Consider the following 18,937-nt stretch of genomic DNA (forward strand, 5'->3'; position numbering starts at 1 on the left):
GTCAACAATTAGCTTAATTTCATCTCACTGCTGGTGTTGCAACAGTGTGAGTCCTTCCAGGAAAACATACACACACAGAGACGAGTCTCACAGAGACTGGGTCTGAAGGGCTCTGAGGGGCCCACTTCAAAGATCTGCTAATTGCCAGAGAAGGAGTTCCCTGTAATTAGGAAATAATTTTCCTGTAAAAGTCACCAAGTGCCTTTTAATGTAACAGCGTCTGTCCGTAATTGTATTCACTTTACAGAAAATTACGATACCAGACTCTCGCGGATCGACATCGCCAACACACTTAGGGAACAAGTCCAGGACCTGTTTAACAAGAAATATGGTAAGTCGCGGACAGGGGGCAGGGGGCAGAAAGGTTGATCTATATTTTAGGTATTTCTTTGCTTCTTTTTTTAAATTTTAATTTATTTATTATGTATATGGGCATGTTTGGTGAATATGCACATACCCCACCATAAATGTGGTGACCAGACTTGTGGGATTTGGTTCTTTTCTTCCACCATTGCGTGTCCTGGGGATCAAATTCAATTTGCAAGGTTTGGTGGCAACCACCTTTGTTCACTGGGTCATCCCTCTGTTCCTTTTTTTATTTCGTTGAGCATCGACTGTGCCGAGCACTGGGGACATAGTGTGGGATGTGGTTGGCGGGGCACGCCTGTAACGTCATCCCAGGAGGATTGCTCTAAGGAGTACGATTTGAGAGAGAGGGAGAGATACAGAGAGGGAGGGAGAGAGCCGGGGGGGGGGGGCGGGGGGCTGCCCGCTGATGAGGTCACTTGCAAGGTGTTTGCTGCCAAGCCTGCTCCAAGTTTGATTCCTGGAACCCACGTGGTAAAGGAAGAGAACCAGCCACTGCAAGTTGCCCTCTTGCCTCCACCATGTGCACCATGGGATGTGCACACAGCTGTTCACAAGCACGTGCGCGCGCGCGCGCGCACACACACACACACACACAAATAAAGTGTAGTTTTTATAAAAAAAAGATCTGTTTATCATGTACACAGTGCTCTGCCTGCATGTACACCTGCCGTCCACAAGAGGGCACCAGATCTCATTATTGATGGCTGTGAGCCACCATGTAGTTGCTGGGAATTGAACTCTGGAAGATCATCCAGTGCTCTTAACCTCTGAGCCATCTCTCCAGCCCCCAATAAAGTGGAATTTTAAGAAAAAAATTTAATGGAGGCCAAGGTGTGGCTCAGTTGGTAGACTATTTTCTGAGCGTGTGTAAAGTCCTGTGTTCAACCTATGACATCACATGAGCTAAGTATGATGGCAGACACCTGTCATCCCGGCACTCAAGAGCTGGGGCCAGAGGCAGGCAGATTTCTGAGTTCAAAGGCAGTCTGGTCTACAGGGTAAATCCTAGGACAGCTAGGGCTACATAGAGCAGCCCTTTCTTGGGGAGAAAAGAAAGAAATTCAAGGCCATCCTTGGCCACATAGCATGTTGGAAGTCAGCCTGAGCTACATGAGACAAACAAACAAAAGAATCACTTTAAGAATTCCTGGTGAGCCAGGTGTAGTGGCACACACCTTTAGTTCTAGCGGTCGGGAGGCAGAGGCAGGCGGATCTCTTGAGTTCGAGGCTAGCCTGGTCTACAGAGCCAGTCCAGGACAGCCAAGGCTACACAGAGAGACCCTGTCTCAAAGGAAAAAGGAAGAAAGAAAGAATTGCTGGTGAGAGTGGAGAAGATGGCTCAGCCACTACAAGCACCAACTGCTCTTCCAGAGGACCTGGGTTTAATTTTCATCTTCCACATGGCGGCTCACAGCCACCTATAACTCTAGTCTCAGGGGATCCGACACCCCATTTCTGGATTCTGAAGGCACCAGGCATGTACATGGTGCACAGACATACATACAGACAAAACACACATACACAGAAAAAAAAACAATTTAAAAGATGTTCCATAGAGAGGAATCAAGAGAGGTGTGGCAGAACACACCTTTAATCCCAGAGCACTTGGGAGGCAGAGGCTGGTGGATCTGTTTGTTTGAGGCTAGCCTGGTCTACATAGGGAGGCCCAGGCCTAGCTGAGGCTACATAATAAGTCTCAGGGTTCCCATTTGGGAGGGAGGCACCCAGTGGTCCAGCCTAGAGTCTGAGAAACATTAAGGGCTGTCCTATCCATGTGTCTCACAAAGGGCCCTGTGCCTGCTGGGAGAGAAACCGCCATACTTAAGACTGCACAGCCTGTTCTTGATTGGCACAACTGTCCTTCTCGTAACCAGGTGAAGCTTTGGGCATCAAATACCCGGTGCAGGTACCCTACAAGCGAATCAAAAGCAATCCAGGGTCGGTAATCATAGAGGGCCTGCCTCCAGGGATCCCATTCCGCAAACCCTGCACCTTCGGCTCCCAGAACCTGGAAAGGATCCTCTCTGTGGCTGACAAGATTAAGTTCACGGTCACCAGGTACTTGAGGAAGGGGAGGAGCTGAGATTAGACTGGCTGGGATCGGGAGCTGGCTCCAAAAATTCATGCAGCGGGGGTGTTGGAGAGGGACTGCAGACCAGACAGGGTGCAGGGGGGATCTCACACATTGACTGCCCATCCTTCTAACCGGCAGGCAGCTCCTTAGGCATACCCAGGTCCCGTCCCCTCACCCCCACCCCCACCCCACTACCCCCGAGAAAGCAAAAATCTTTTGCACACATGGCCTGGGCATCTTGTTGGAATGTAGATTTTGGGGGCTCGAGAGCCTGTTTGGTGGGAAAGGAAGGAAGGAAGAGGGAGGGAGAGAGGGAGGGAGGGAGGAAGCCAGCCAGGCAGTGCTGGGGCACACCTTTAATCCCAACTAGAGTAGTGGCACACAACCACTGTAGTCTCAAGACTCTGCAGGCAGAGGCAGGCGGATCTGAGTTCAAGGCCAGCCTGGTCTACAGAGTGAGTTCCAGGACAGCCAGAGCTACGCAGAGAGACCCTGTCTCAAAAAACAAAACAAAAAGAGAATGACTGAGGAAGATATTTAAGTCGATCGCTGGCATGCACACACACAGGCAAGAGTACCTGCCACCGTGCCTCACTCCCCACCCCCCCATACACCCACACACACCCCAAAACTTGCCTCTCGTCCCAGCACTGAGGAAGCAGAGGCAGGATAGTTATAAGTTGAAATAAACCCAGGATACATAATGAGACCCTTTCTCCATAGGGGGAAAAAGGTGTGGCTAGGTTGGTTTCAGGTGCGTCCAGCACACAGCGAGCCCTGAGTTCCATCCCCTGCGCCTCATAAACCAGGCATGGCGGTGCACACCTGTGATCTCAGCACTCAGGAGATAAGGGACAGGAGGATCAGAAGTTCAGGGTCAGCCCTGGCTACAACATAGGGAGTTAGAGGCTACTCGAACCCCTCTCTCAAAGAGTCAAGCGTTAAACGCTAATGTCCGAAAGGTGTTTGTTACCAATTCTTTGGCGAGCTGCTCTCACCATTTAACCTGGTGGTGCTAGTCTTGTTGTCTGTGCCTTTCCCCTGAAGGCCCGCTTCCGTTTCCTTTCCAGGCCATTCCAAGGACTCATCCCAAAGCCTGGTAAGTGGTACTTCTGTGGGCTTGGGAGGTCCTTGGTGTTGGGGGGTGGGGTCCGTGCTCAGTTCTGAGAGCTCAAAGTCACAACTGCCTAGCTCAAGAGCGGGAGCTGGGGTGCTGTTCTGCTGTGCCCACAACTCCCTGTGCGTCTGCCCCAGGTTGATGGGGGGTGGGGGGGAGGGGAAGCTGCAGTTGCTTGGGACCTGGGAGCCGAGAGAGACCGTCAAGATAGCACTGAAGCCACAGACTTCACGCAGTCGGAGATTGCGGCTGTGTCAGGGTCCCCACGACCTCCAGGGGTCCTGGTTAACTCGGGGAATGGAGGAAATTGGTGACAAATGTCTGTGAATGTTGTTACAGGGTGCAGGGGGCTTGGTGGTAAGGCGTGAGGGGTTGGGGATCAGGGAAGAAAGATGAATAATCTATAAAGTACTGATTGTCCAAAGATGAGGACATGAGTTTGAATCCAGGAGCTCACATAGAAAGCTGCATGTGGGCCCGGGCGGTGGTGGCACACGCCTTTAATCCCAGCACTCCAGGAGGCAGAGGCAGGCGGATCTCTGTGAGTTCGAGGCCAGCCTGGTCTACAAAGCAAGTCTAGGACAGCCAGGGCTACACAGAGAAACTCTGTCTCAGAGAGAGAGAGGGGGGGGGGGGGAGGGAGCGAGCTGCATGTAGTGGCACACACTTGTAATCAATCCCTTTGCTGCCAGGGAGGTGGAGAGAGGAAAACTCTTGAGGCTCTATGACCTGCCTGCCTGGTCTATTCAGCCAGCCTAAAGTCAGAGAGTAGCCAGTGGCCTACCATAATACAAGTGACTGCCTGAAAATGATGTCATTTGTGTGGTGCTGCTCCTGTCCCTCGAGGGTCCAGGAGGTGCGGCTGGATCTCCAGCCTCCATAGAAACCCAGTGAGTATAAGTCAGCCAATCCCCTGCAGCCTCACCTCTCTCCTTGCCCTCTGTAGCCCACTTGTTTTGAGGACAGATTCTTTATATGTATTCCCAGACTGGCCTCAAGTTAGTGATCCTCCTGCCTCAGCCTGCAGAGTCTTGAGACTACAGTGGTTGTGTGCCACTCACAGGAGAAAACAGAGTTTAAGATAATTTCTCGACAGGTGGTGGTGGCACTCGCCTTTCATCCCAGCACTTAGAAAGCAGAGGCAGCCTAGTCTACAGAGTGAGTTCCAGGGACAGCCAAGGCTACACAGAGAAACCCTGTTTTGAGAAACCAAAAAGAAAATTTCTGAAAGTCACAGCATTTGACTAATCTGGCTGAGATTTGAAAATAGATCCTCCCCACTTTTTACAAGAGCCTGGTTGGACCTTGTGACCAGCCCTCTCGCTAATCCCATCCCTGCCTCCCTTTACTGTGCTAAAGCGCTGATCCTGCTGGGTGTCTCTCTGTCGCCCCCTCATGACCACTAGGTGCAATAACATGGTCCTGTCTACAATCTTTTTTTAAAGATTTACTTATGTATACAGTGCTGTGCTTGCATGTACACCTACACACCAGAAGAGGGCACCAGGTTTCTCATTATAGATGGTTGTTAGCCACCATGTGGTTGCTGGGAATTGAACTCAGGACCTTTGGAAGAGCAGTCAGAGCTCTTAACCTCAGAGCCATCTCTCCAGCCCTGTCTACAATCTTTTAAACTGCCAGTTTGAAACTGGTTATTTACTTCACTGATAGGTTTTATTCTTTGATTTTAGGATTTGTTTTGTTTTTTGAGACAGGGTTAGTCCGCTGAAGCTGCCTTTTTTTTTTTTTTTTTTCCTTTTTTTTTTTTTTTTTTTTTTTTTTTTTTTTTTTAAGATATCTCTCAGCCAGTCACAGTGGTTCACACACATGGCTGTAATCCAGCACTGGGGAGGCAGAGGTAGGCGGATCTCTGTGAGTTTGAGACCAGCCTGGTCTACAAAGTGGGTCCAGGACAGCCAGGGCTACACAGAGAAACCAAATCTCAAAAAAATAAAAAAACATAGTCCCAGGCATCCTCCTGTCTCTTCCTCTCCGGTGATGGGATTACAATTTCATATACTACCACACCTAGTTTTTAAGGAAAAAACAGTGTTTGTGAGTGCATGAGTGCAATGCCTCCAGAGGCCAGAAAATGTTATCAGATACACTGACCTGGAGTTACGGTTGCCAGCTGCCTGACATGGGCCCAGGGGAACTGAACTCAGGACCTCTGGAAGAGCAGTAAGCATTCTAAACCACTGAGCCACATCTCCAGCCCGGAGCCTGCTTTTATAAAGGCTGTGCGGCTCAGATTCGGACCTTTATGTTTTCAGGATAAGCACTTTGCCCACTGAGCTGTCTCCCCAGCTCTGGCCTTTGTTTGTTGTTGTTATTGCTGATCTATATTAGGTTTATTTTATGTTTTAATGTTTTTACCTGCAGGTGTTTTTGTGTACCACACACCAGTGTGTGCCTAGTGTCTGTGGAGGTAGGGGAACTGGAGTTACAGGTGTTTGTGAACCACTATGTGGTTGCTGAGAATTGAGCCGTGGTCCTCTGCAAGAGCAGAGGTCACTCTCAACCCCTGAGCCATCTCTCTAGCCACTCCCAGTGTTGCTGTTGTTGTTGATTTTTGGTTTTGTGTTTTTGTTGTTTTTCGAGACAGGGTTTCTCTGTGTAGTCTTAGCTGTTCTGGACTCACTTTGTAGACCAGGTTGGCCTCGAACTCACAGCGATCCACCTGCCTCTGCCTCCTGAGTGCTGGGATTAAAGGCATGTGCCACCACACCTGGCTGGTGTTGATTTCTGTTTCTGTTTTTAAGGCAAGCAGGCTGATGACCTGGAACTTTATGTTTAGCTGAGAATCATCGTAAACGCAGGATCCTCCTGCCTCCACTTCCTGAGGCTGGGATTGCAGACATATCTCACCATCAGACTAGTCCACTCCTGTCTGAGGTCTTTCTGCCTCTGTCATTAACGCCATAATCAAAAACACTTCAGGCAGAAAGGGTTACTTTCAGCTTTTAATTCCCAGGGTCACACTCCATCACTGAGGGAAGACAGGAAGGAACCTGGAGGGAAGCCGCTTGCTGGCTCACTCTCCCTGACTTGCTCAGCCTGTTTTCTTATATACCCCATGACTGCCTGCCCAGGGATGGTACCACCTAAAGTAGGCCTGGGTCCTCCCCCATCAATCACTAAGAAAATGCTCTATAGGCCTGCCTACGGGCAATCTGATGGAGGCGTTGTCTCATTTGACTTCCGCTTGTGTCAAGGAAAAGTGCTGGGGCAGGTGTAGTCCATTCTGTGTCAGGACCAGTCCCCCCAGCGTGGGGGGGGGGGGTCAGGTCCCTGGCGGGAAGGACTATTAGCAACCATATCAGATGGCTCACAGTTGCCCGTAATTCCAACGCCTCAGAATCCAGTGTTCACTTCTAGCCACCACAGGCACCCGAAGACACTTGGCACACAAGTGTACACACATCGTCAGCATCATGGTTTCCTCTGACCCCAGGGTGCACTGCTGGGGGAAGGTGGGGTGCACTGGGGTCCCCACAGGCAAAGCAGAGCTGCCAGCTTCCTGTGTGACTCCAACAAGCCAGGTTCAGCTCTTTTGAGTACGGGTGGGTGCCCTTATCTGTAAAACGGAAACGGGGGGGTGGGGGTTTGGGGGGTGCCTTCTCTCTACTCTGGAGCCCTGGATTAGACCTTACAGATGTAGGCTTAGCAAACCTTAGTGCTGGGTCCTTGCTGCCCAGAAACCTCAGCACCCCGGGGAGTGAGATTCAAATTCCCAGCCAGTCCCAGATTAATCTAGGACACCCCATATTTGACTTCCCAGCCCAGGTTCAATTAACAAGAAATTATTATGGCAGATTGAGCCCCACCCCGGTGGGTATTTATTCCAAGCACTCAGAGAATAAGGGCGTAACAACTAAAACTCTTTAATAATAATAATACCATGTTCCCAAAGAGAAAGGAGCCCAGAACAGAAATCTCTCGTGGCTCCTCAGTAGGTTTAAGTTATCACGGGGCTTGCGTTCTTATAGTCGCTTTCATCTGCAAATTGCTTTTGGCTTCCCAACCCCCAAGTTACACTTTGAGCAATTAAACGTCCTTTTTATAGAGACAGAAACCGCAAGCTTTAGTCGCCTTTTGAACAAACGGGGAGGTTTACAGTGTAAAAATGCTGTCACACTTGTCTCAAGGCAGACTGAGGTAACTCTTAACCAAGGTCACCCCACCTGCCTGGCAGAATTAATGCTTTTCTTGGTGAAAGGCACGTGGCTTTATCAACACGGCTGCCAGCCAGGGTCTTCTCTGAGCTGCCTGGCAGAGACAAGCTCCTTTACTGAATTTTCCTTTTGTATATATTTTCTCTTTTTTAAGATGTGTTTATTTATTATGTATAGTGTTTTGCCTGCATGTACACCTGCCGGCCAGAAGAGGGCACCAGATCTCATTACAGGTGGTTGTGAGCTACCATGTGGTTGCTGGGAGTTGAACTCAGGACCTTTGGAAGAGCAGCCAGTGCTCTTAACCTCTGAGCCATCTCTCCAGCCCCTGGTAAATCTTTTATAACATCGATTTACCACTGAGGAAAGTAGATGTCCCATTTCTCTCAAATTGTCTGAGGCCCAGTTTGAAATGCTCAGCTGAGACGAGGGCCTGCCACCTACAGGTAGCAAAAGGCCCTGCTGATAGCGGGGAAATCCCTCTCAGTGCAGTCTACTGTCACCTCAAAAGTCAGGAGGGCTCCCTGGAGAAGGAAATCTGACATGGTTCTGGGAGCCAGGAAGGGGACACTACCGGAGCAGGACCCCATCTCTTTTGTCCCTTTATGAACTAAGTTTGCCATTTCTGAGCTGTGATGTTAGATAAGTTAACTACGATCTTCCACTTTTGGACGAGTTAATCACTGTCTGGAGTCTTAGATAATTGGTGCTCTGATGTTTGCTAAGTTAGCTCACTGTGTGTGATGTTGGCTAAGTTAGCTCACTGTGTGTGATGTTGGCTAAGTTAGCTCACTGTGTGTGATCTTGGCTAAGTTAGCTCACTGTGTGTGATCTTGGCTAAGTTAGCTCACTGTGTGTGATCTTGGCTAAGTTAGCTCACTGTGTGTGATCTTGGCTAAGTTAGCTCACTGTGTGTGATGTTTGCTAAGTTAGCTCACTGTGTGTGATCTTGGCCAAGTTAGCTCACTGTGTGTGATCTTGGCTAAGTTAGCTCACAGTGTGTGATCTTGGCCAAGTTAGCTCACAGTGTGTGATCTTGGCCAAGTTAGCTCACTGTGTGTGATGTTTGCTAAATTAGCTCACTGTGTGTGATGTTTGCTAAATTAGCTCACTGTGTGTGATCTTGGCTAAGTTAGCTCACTGTGTGTGATCTTGGCCAAGTTAGCTCACTGTGTGTGATCTTGGCCAAGTTAGCTCACTGTGTGTGATCTTGGCCAAGTTAGCTCACTGTGTGTGATCTTGGCCAAGTTAGCTCACTGTGTGTGATCTTGGCCAAGTTAGCTCACTGTGTGTGATCTTGGCCAAGTTAGCTCACTGTGTGTGATCTTGGCCAAGTTAGCTCACTGTGTGTGATCTTGGCCAAGTTAGCTCACTGTGTGTGATCTTGGCTAAGTTAGCTCACTGTGTGTGATGTTGGCCAAGTTAGCTCACTGTGTGTGATGTTGGCCAAGTTAGCTCACTGTGTGTGATGTTGGCCAAGTTAGCTCACTGTGTGTGATCTTGGCCAAGTTAGCTCACTGTGTGTGATGTTGGCCAAGTTAGCTCACAGTGTGTGATCTTGGCCAAGTTAGCTCACTGTGTGTGATCTTGGCCAAGTTAGCTCACTGTGTGTGATCTTGGCCAAGTTAGCTCACTGTGTGTGATCTTGGCCAAGTTAGCTCACTGTGTGTGATCTTGGCCAAGTTAGCTCACAGTGTGTGATCTTGGCCAAGTTAGCTCACTGTGTGTGATCTTGGCTAAGTTAGCTCACTGTGTGTGATCTTGGCCAAGTTAGCTCACTCTGTGTGATGTTGGCCAAGTTAGCTCACTCTGTGTGATGTTGGCCAAGTTAGCTCACTCTGTGTGATGTTGGATAAGGGATAAGTTCCTGTCTCTAGTCTTGGATAAGCCACCTTACAATCTAATTTTAGGTGGGTTGACATGCTATCTCTAGGCCTTCTTTTCCTCAGGAACTTTTTCCCTTTCTGCTTTTCATTCCCCACGGCCTGAGGGATATTTTCCTGGCTCCAGTCCTCTAGTGCCTGCCTTCCTCCCTCTCCACCCTTCCGGCTCTGTCTTGGTCTTGAGAGCTCAAAATAATACTGTCCTTTCTCGGTATCTGTAGTATGCCACAATTTCAGCGCCAGCCGAGCTTCCTCCGTGTCATTACCTTCGCTGCTCTCTATTGATAGGGCTCCAGTAATGACCGCCTTTCTGTCTCCTAGGAAGCGCTGGCCTCTGCCAGGGTGGGGCAGGGAGGCCTCTGTGGGCAGACGCCCCTTAGCAGGGCCCACATCTGGCCCTATGCTTCCTCCCTGATTCCAAAAGGAGTCAAGAAGGCATGGGGCTGTGTGGGAGACCCTGGCCATTTCCTGGTCTATGGAAACTCAGCCAGAGCCACTGCACCCCACATGTGGTTGGAAAGGAACTTTCCTCGGGCTCGTGAATAAGGGGTCCTGCCACCCGATGGGGCTGAGGGAGCCTCAGACAGATCCCAGAAACCCTTGTGTAAACACAGGAAGCAGAGGAGCTTGGGGTATGACACATTCAGCAAATCAGGAAACCCACAGAGAAAAGGCCAGGTATAGTGGCATCCATTTATTAATCCCAGCTCTGCTGGTAGCGGAGGAAAACAAGTGGATCCCTGGTGCTTGCTAGCCAAGCCTGATTGACCAGTTCCAAATGAGTGACTCTCAAAAAAAACAAGCTTCCTGAGGAAGCTGGTGTAAAGGCACGGACACACACACACACACACAAACTTCTGAAGCCCACCCAAGTTGATCAGAACAACCCAACACCTTCATTTGAGTTGATGTGACATCAGCCACCAGCCACATTACTTGTCTTTGAGCCATGTTAGAGCTGTAAGGGTGGGGCGCAGGTGGGAGTCAGCTCTGTGCTTTACTGGATGGTTACTCAGGTCTTTGCGGTGGGTTGGGAAAATAACTGGGAGGTGGGGATGGGGACAGGCAGCTGGAAAAGCCACCAGATCAGGGAGACCGGAACAAGGCAGCCAGCTGGCAGCCAGGTCAGAAGGGTCCCAGAGGCAGAGATGCAGGGTTCTCTATCAGTGCCACTGTTTGAACAAATTACAGGCTAAGCATAGTGGCCTGGGTCTGCATTCCCCGGATCTTCAGAGTCCAGGCAAGAAGACCAAGCCATCTTCCACAGTCATCTTTAGTTATATACTGAAGTTGAGGCTTTTGTGTAGTGAGCTATTTGAAGCCCTGGCTTAAAGCTAACAGAATAGAAGGAAGAAAAGAAAGAACAAGGAAAAGGAGAGAGAAGTAATGGAAAAATGAAAAATAACAGCCGGGCAGGTGGCGGGATGCCTTTAATCCCAGCACTTGGAAGGCAGAGGCAGGTAGGTCTCTGTGAGTTCGAGGCCAGCCTGGTCTACAAAGTGAGTCCAGGACAGCCAAGGCTACACAGAGAAACCCTGTCTTGAAAAACCAAAAAGAAAAAGAAAAATAGCACCCTGGCCTTAGCTCTGCTAAAGGCCCAGGACACCAAGCCTGACAGCCTGAGTCCAATGCCTGGAACCACATGGTACATAAGAGGGAACAGACTCCCACACACTGTTGTATTTGGAGCCAAGCATGGTGGCACACATTGCATTCAGCACCCAGGCAGTAGAATAGATGGATCTCTGTGAGTTCCTCTTGGGGTACTCTATGCCTGGTCTGTGGTGGGAGTTCTGTTTGGAGAATTCAGGTGGGTGGAAACACGAGTGGGTGGGTAGAGGGATGTGTGGGAGGCAAGTGGCCGTGTAGATGAGTATACTTATGACACCAGAGCAGCTTAGGTGAAGAAAGCATTTTCTGGAGAGGCTACCCAGCAATCCAGGACCACATGGGGAAGTGTGTGCCAGCTCTGTCGTCGGTTGTCTCTCCCTGCAGATGAGGATGATGCCAACAGGCTCGGGGAGAAGGTGATCCTCCGAGAGCAAGTGAAGGAGCTCTTCAACGAAAAATACGGTCAGTTCTCAGTGCTCCCAAGTGGTGGGGGTGGGGGAGTGGGGAAGGGAGGCCTACAGGACAGCTTGCATGACCACAGTGGCTGGTGGCCTGTGCATTGGGTTCTTTTTTTTCTAATCCCTGTGACAAAGTACCTAACTTAAGGAAGGAAGGATTTGTTTGGGAGTCACAGATTAAAGCTATAGACCATAGTGCAGCAGCGTGAGGTGGCTGGTCACATCACATCTGAAGGCACTAAGCAGGACGGTGAGCCCGGCATGGTGGCGCACGCCTGTAACCCCAGCACTCGAGGGAAGGCAGAGTCAGGTGGATCGCTGTGAACTCTAGGCCAGCCTGGTCCACAAAGAGAGTCCAGGACAGCTGAAACCCAGTCTGCAGAGGGTGGGACGGCGGTAAGCAGAAAAATGAATGCTGGTACCCAGCTCCTTTTGTCCATCTTATTCAGTTCTGGACCCCAGCCTGTGAGATGGTACCACTCACATTTACAGTGGGTCCATGGGCTGGAGAGATGGCTCAGAGGTTAAGAGCACTGGCTGCTCTTCCAGAGGTCAACCATCTCTAATGAGATTTGATGCCCTCTTCTGGCTGGCAGGTGTACATGCAGGCAAAAAGCTGTATACTTAATAGATAAATCTAAAAGGGGGGGGAGGGGTGGCACAGGAGAGGTGGCTCAGTGGTTAAGAGTGCCCCTTGCTCTTCCAGAGGTTCTAAGTTCAATTCCCAGCAATCATGTGGTGGCTCACAACCATCTGATGCTCTCTTCTGGCACGCAGGTGTACATGCAGGCAGAGCACTATATATATATATAAAATAAAAAATAAATCTTTAAAAAGAAAAAAAAGAAAGTAGGTTCACGTCAATTAACTCGATCTAGATACTTCCTCACACGTATGCCCAGATGTATGTCTTCTAGGTAATTCTAGAATCTGTTGATCGGTATTACCTAACATAATATACATGGATGACGTTGCTGTCCATGGGTTGGGCCATCAGAGTCCCGATCTTTTCTCTGGAGTGTTTCACCTTTTGACATCTTTCTCTGGATCTGACTGACCTGTCTTCTCCAGGCGAGGCCCTGGGACTGAATCGGCCTGTGTTGGTCCCTTACAAACTGATCCGGGACAGCCCGGATGCCGTGGAGGTGAAAGGCCTCCCAGATGACATCCCCTTCCGGAACCCCAACACCTATGACATCCACCGGCTGGAGAAGATCCTGAAGGCCAGGGAACACGTGCGGATGGTTATTATCAACCGGCTTCAGTGAGTGCTCCAGAGTGGACAACAGGGCAAGAGCCGAGCTGTGGGAGGGGGTACCACTCTGGCCTGGGACGCAAATCATCGCGTTCAGCCAGAGTCTGTCAAAAAGAGAGAGGATCCTGAGTCAGAAAGGCAACACCAGATTTTGTTGTTGTTTCAACCTGGAGTCTCATGTAGCCCAGGCTGGCCTGGAACATATACACTGTGTAACTGAGACTGACCTTGAACTCCTAATATTCCTGCCTCTACCTCCTAAGTGCTGGACTTATAGGCATGAGCTAATGTATGCCTATAACCCCAGTAATGGAGAGGGAGAAGCAGGAGCGTGGTCCAGCCTCGGCTACATAGCAAGACCCTGTCTCAAAAGGAAAAAAAGTGTTGCAGGGTTCTCGTGCCCTGGTCACTTGGGCCTGGTTTTGGTGGGAGCATATATATATGCATGGTGGAAGGGACTGCTCACCTCATGAGAGCCAGAGAACAGAGAGAGAGAGACTGGAGGAGGCAATGGTGCCAGCATCCCCACTGAGAACATGCCACAATGACCTGGCCCTCCCACTAGGCCCCACCTCCTAAAGGTCTACCACCTGCAATACTGTGCCGGGTTGGGGACAACACATTTAGCACATGGACCATTGAGCTGAACTTAGGGTTATAAAAGTATGGCTTTAACTGACCTGGCTGGAGCCACAGCAGGTGCATCTCAGGCACGGAGAGTCAGCGTCCATATCCCAAGGAACAGGTGAGAAGGGGAAATCTTTTAACTGAGGCTTTGCTTCTATCTTTTTCAGACCTTTTTCAGAAGTCTGCAATGATGCCAAGGTGCCAGGTGAGTCAGAGGCAGGAGAGGCCAGCCCTCTGCCTCATGGGGACTAGTCTCTTGCCTTCAAAAAACAAAAACCCAAAAGCACAGGCAGGCATGACCTTGGGGTTGCGCAGTGGATAAAGGTGCTTGCTGCTAAACCTGATGACCTGAGTTCAATCCCCAGGACCCACATGATGGAGAGAGAGCCATCTCCTCCTGCAAGTGGTCCTCTGACCTCCATGTGCCACATACATGTACATAAATAAATATTTCTTTAAAGAAAAAAAATAATAAGGGGCTAGAGAGATGGCGTAGTGGTTAAGAGCACTGACTGCTCTTCCAGAGGACCTGGGTTCAAGTCCCAGCACCCACATGGCAGCTCACACCTGTCTGTATATAAAATATAAAATAAATTTAAAAAAAGAAAGAAAGAAAAATAAAAAAAAAGAAAGAAGTTGGGCGTGATGGCACGCCTTTAATCTCAGCACCTGGGAGGCAGAGGCGGATGGATCTCTAAGTTCGAGGCCAGCCTGGTCTACAAAGTGAGTCCAGGACAACCAAGGCTAACACAGAGAGACCCTGTCTCAGGCAGGAAAAAAAAAAAGGTAAAGTTGGGGTGCAGATCAGTTGGGAGAAAAATCTACAAAGTCTTATTATAATTCCTCAGTCCCGTGTACATCAGGTATAGCGGCACACACCTTTAGTCCCAGTACTCGGGAGATGGAGAGGGAGGATCAGGAGGCCCAGGCCAGCTTCAGCTACACAGTGACTTGGAGGCCAGCCAGCTACATGAGACCCTGTCTCAGCAAACCAAATCAAAATGCTTTGGTAGGAAGTGGATGGAGGAGCAGAGATTGGGGGCTTTTAAACGTCTGGGGTAGGCAGCCATACTGAAGAATAGGCTAAGCTAGAGCCATGTACTGAGCCTGGTGAGGTGGGTGAGGGGGAATCCTGTCAGCAAGACAGGTCAGTGACTGGAAGCCAGAAGTGGGGCAACTCGTCCTTAGTTAGACCTGCTTAGGGAATAAGGCTAGACTAGCCACCTGGTGGGCAGCAAGTCACTGAGCCTAGGATGCCTAGCTAGGACAGAGGTAGATAGGGCACCTGCCTAGAATCCCCCAGTGAGAGGCTGGGGTGTGGCTCAGTGGTAGAGCACCTGCCTAGACTCACCCAGTGAGGGGCTGGGGTGTGGCTCAGTGGTAGAGCACCTGCCTAGACTCCCCCAGTGGGGGGCTGGGGTGTGGCTCAGTGGTAGAGCACCTGCCTAGACTCCCCCAGTGAGGGGCTGGGGTGTGGCTCAGTGGTAGAGCACCTGCCTAGAATCCCCCAGTTGGGGCACAGCGGAGGTGGGGTGGGGGCGGTTTATTCAGTGATAGAGCGCCTACCTAGAATCCTCCAATGAGGGGCTGGGGGTGTGGCTCAACACAAAACACCTGGGTTCTATTCCCAGGACATCAAAACGTGTAAAACGCTAAGAATCTAAAAACAAGGGCTTTCTCCAGGGAGTTCAGGAGGCCGACACAGGACGGCCCCCGCTATCCGGCCTCAGCAACTGTTTCTTCCACCAGCCAAAGACAACATTCCCAAGCGCAAGAGAAAGCGGGTCTCTGAAGGCAACTCCGTCTCCTCTTCCTCCTCCTCCTCTTCATCCTCATCCTCTAACCCAGAGTCTGTGACATCCACCAACCAGATCTCCCTCGTGGTAAAGTCACGCAGATCCGAACTTCACCCTAATTCTGTGTGGCCTTTGACCCTCCCTCAGGCAGGGCCACCTGCAGCTCCAGCAACTGGGAGGCACTGGGCTCTGAGAGGGACTCAGCCAACCGCGCAGGCGCAGGCTCAGGCTCAGGCGCATCCGCCTGGTTTACCCACAAGATAAAGACTTGAGGGTCTGTGCAAATCAGCGTAGTGCTTGAAGTGTGGGTGTCACCAGGGATCTGTGGAAATGAGGTCAGCAGGAGCTAGAGGGTAGATGGTCAACATGACAGAACTCGGCCTCTCGGGCCCTTTGCTGAGTTTGGCCCTTTGCTGATTCAAACTCCTGTAAAGAACTCTGTATGGCGGCTTATTCCTTTAGTCCCGGTAGTGAAGAGGGGAAAGATCAGACATCCAAGGCCAGCTGGGGCTGTGACATTCGTGTCTCAAAGAGAACTGCTAAGTAGGGATCTGGGGATGTGGCTCAGTCAACAGGGCGCTTGCCTTGCATGCAAGAAGCCCTGGGTTATAATTCCCCGCAAAGCATAAATCGGACCTGGTGTCACACTAGCCACTGGAGAGGTTAAGGCAGGAGGCCCAGAAGTTCAAGGCCAACCTCAGCTACATGGAAGTCTGAGGCTAGCCTGGGGTTACCTGAGACTGTATCAACAAAAAGGAACGGAAGAAAAAAGGGAAAGGTAGACTGATTTTAGGAGTTTCTAGATCCTTCGGTTGTCCCTTCAGCCCCCTTTCTGGATATTCCCAAAAGCCCAGGATTTTCACTTTCCCCCTACCTTCATTTTTCTGGCCGGAAGAGGTGGGGCAGTGTCTGGTCTCTGGTGTTTACCGCGCCTGCTGACTCAGCCCTCGCTGGTGTCCAACCCCACGTTGAGGCCCTGGAACACGGGTGGGGACAGTCACCAGTCTCCACCTGTGTGATCCCAGAAAGGTCTCTCGCCCTCTCTGGGCCTCCGTAGCTGCATAATGAGTAACATGTGAATCCGCCCCTCAAAGAAAGCGTGCTAATTCTTGTAGGAGTTCTTCTGTGACATCTGGAGTCCTAACCTGGTCCCTCTGTCCCCCTCTCTCTAGCAGTGGCCAGTGTACATGGTGGACTATTCGGGATTAAACGTGCAGCTTCCAGGCCCCCTTGATTATTAGACCTCAGAGCCGAATCAGGACCTCAACTCAGAAAGACTTAAAGGAAATGTAATTTATGTACAAAGTATATTCGGATATGTATCGATGCCTTTTAGTTTTTCCAATGATTTTTACACTATATTCCTGCCACCAAGGCCTTTTTAAATAAGTAAAAGAAAAAAAGAAAAAAGTGTCACATTTATTTACTGATGGTATGTACGCTTTTCATGGTGTGGCCCCCACCCAGGGGCTGAGCCTGCAAGACACCAGCTCAGGTGACCCCACCCCACCCGCCATTCATTCCTGAGGGATGGGATATGGTGTCCAGGGACCAAGGAACTGCGGCCCCAGGTGGTGCCCCAGAGCGCTCGCCTAGCATGCACAAAACCCAACCCAGCTGTGGTGTGGTGGTACATACCTGTAATGCCAGCACGCTGGGAATAGAGACTGAAGGATCCGGAGTCCCCCCTTTGGGGCTGGGGGTTACACCCTGATGTACAGAGGGAGTTCCAGGACAGCTAAGGCTGAACGGAGAACAGCAATGAAAACAGTCTGGGAGTTGGTGAATCTCTTGAGTTTAAAGCCAGCCTGGTCTACAGAGGGAGTGCCTGGGCAGCCAGAGCTACACAGAGAAACCCTCTATTGGGAAAACAAAACTATAGGACTGGCAAGATGGCCCAGCCATTAGGCGTGTGCCCCACTTTTACAGAGGTGCCAAGCTAAATCCCAGGACCCGGGTAGGGTGGCTCACGGCCGCCTGTAATTTCAGCCCCCGAGGTGAATGCCCTGTACATGTCTCTGCACATATACATAATTTAGGGTAATAAAAAAATTTTTTTTTTTAAAAACCTTTAGATCGACCCCAGAGGTAGCTTCAGGCAAAATCTCTGTCTGAGGGCAGGTTGATCTACATAGTAAGTTTGAGGCCAGCCAAAACTACATGGTGAGACCCCACCCACTCCACAACCCCGCCCCACCTCTGTGAGGGGCCAGGGGGCGTAGCTCTCTGGTAGGGCATCTATACAAAACCTATATAACCAAAGCCTGGGTTTCATCCCCCACTTTTCAAAACGGGGGGTGGGTGGGGGGCACACACCTTTAATCCCAGCACTCGGGAGGCAGAGGCAGGAGTTTGAGGCCAGCCAGGTCCACAAAGCTAGTCCAGGACAGCCAAGCCTACACAAAGAAACTGTCTCAAAAAACAAAAACACAAAACAGAGGTGGGGGTCGGGGAGGAAACAGTTCCCAGGAGTTTTCAACCTATTATACGAAGAACTACCTTCTTGGTACGATATTCCAGTGCCCCTTGCCCTAGTCAGTCTTGGCGCTGAGCTTCTCAGCCACTCTTTATCCATGACTGCAACCTGTCCTTTTGGTCTAGATAGAGCCTTGGGTACCAGGCACCCTTATACTGGGAGCAGCCACCAGCGCCCGTGGGTCCGTGATCTTGACTCACCCCCTCCATGACCCAAGGCAACTAGACCATAGCCTGTGGGTGGAGCTGTCGCTGGGAAACCCGCAGTACAAAGCAGTACATCAGACCCCTGCCGGTCCGTGGGGCTGTGGAGACCTTGTCTCAAAACAAAACAGGGCCTGGAAGAATGTAACTCAGGTGGTGGAGTGTTTGCCTAGCATGCAGCAAACCCCGGATTCTACCCCAGCACAGCATAAAAGTGAGCTCAGTGTTGGCCAGGTGGTGGTGTTGCACGCCTTTAATCCCAGCACTCTGGAGCCAGAGGCAGGCAGATCGCTGGCCAGCCTGGTCTACAAAGTGAGTCTAGGACAACCAAGACTACACAGAGAAACCCTGTCTCAGAGGGGGTGGGGGAGGGCGAGTGAACCCAGTGGGTGGGATGTGCCTATAATCCCAACACTGGAGAAGGGGGAATCAGGAATGGGGGACCAGCTTGGGCTACATGAGACCCTGTCTCAGAACAAAAACTCAACAGGGCTTGGCAGGCAGGCGGTTCTTTTTGAGTTCAAGGCAAGCCTATTGTACCGAGTAAATTCCAGGGCAGCTAAAGCTACACAGAGAAACCTTGTCCCCAAAACACCAATTAAAAAGAAAAAAGGAGGGGGGGAATACCCACATTTGGGCTGGAGAGATGGCTCAGCCATTAAAGGCTGGCCTCACAACCAAAAAACAAATAATAAACACAACCCTACACTCAAAAAAAAGTTTAAAAGCAAAGCCCCTCCAAAGAAAAGCCTTTTGTTGTTGAGACTGGGTCCTGGCTTACCCAGGCTGGCCTCAAAAATCACTATGTTGCTGGAGATGGCCTTGAAAAACATTTTTTTTCCCCCGGGACAGGGTTTCACTGTGTAGCCTCGCTGTCCTGGAACTCACTGTGT

General features: G+C 50.4%; 1 protein-coding gene across 1 annotated transcript in view; it reads left to right on the forward strand.

Annotated features, from left to right (window-relative positions):
• The window catches only part of Gtf2ird1 (GTF2I repeat domain containing 1), an 82,575-nt gene extending 65,806 nt beyond the window's left edge, over positions 1-16,769 (forward strand). Inside the window, exons 20-27 of the mRNA XM_051161350.1 lie at positions 248-331; positions 2,244-2,427; positions 3,514-3,542; positions 11,614-11,691; positions 12,759-12,951; positions 13,737-13,774; positions 15,253-15,452; positions 16,538-16,769. Of these exons, the coding sequence (XP_051017307.1) occupies positions 248-331; positions 2,244-2,427; positions 3,514-3,542; positions 11,614-11,691; positions 12,759-12,951; positions 13,737-13,774; positions 15,253-15,452; positions 16,538-16,606 (875 nt within the window). The 3' untranslated portion in view covers positions 16,607-16,769. The remainder of the gene's footprint in view (positions 1-247; positions 332-2,243; positions 2,428-3,513; positions 3,543-11,613; positions 11,692-12,758; positions 12,952-13,736; positions 13,775-15,252; positions 15,453-16,537) is intronic.
• Positions 16,770-18,937: the final 2,168 nt, after the last annotated feature.

The sequence above is a fragment of the Acomys russatus genome, chromosome 19 (genome assembly GCF_903995435.1).
Source record: "Acomys russatus chromosome 19, mAcoRus1.1, whole genome shotgun sequence".
NCBI classification, from domain to species: domain Eukaryota; kingdom Metazoa; phylum Chordata; class Mammalia; order Rodentia; family Muridae; genus Acomys; species Acomys russatus.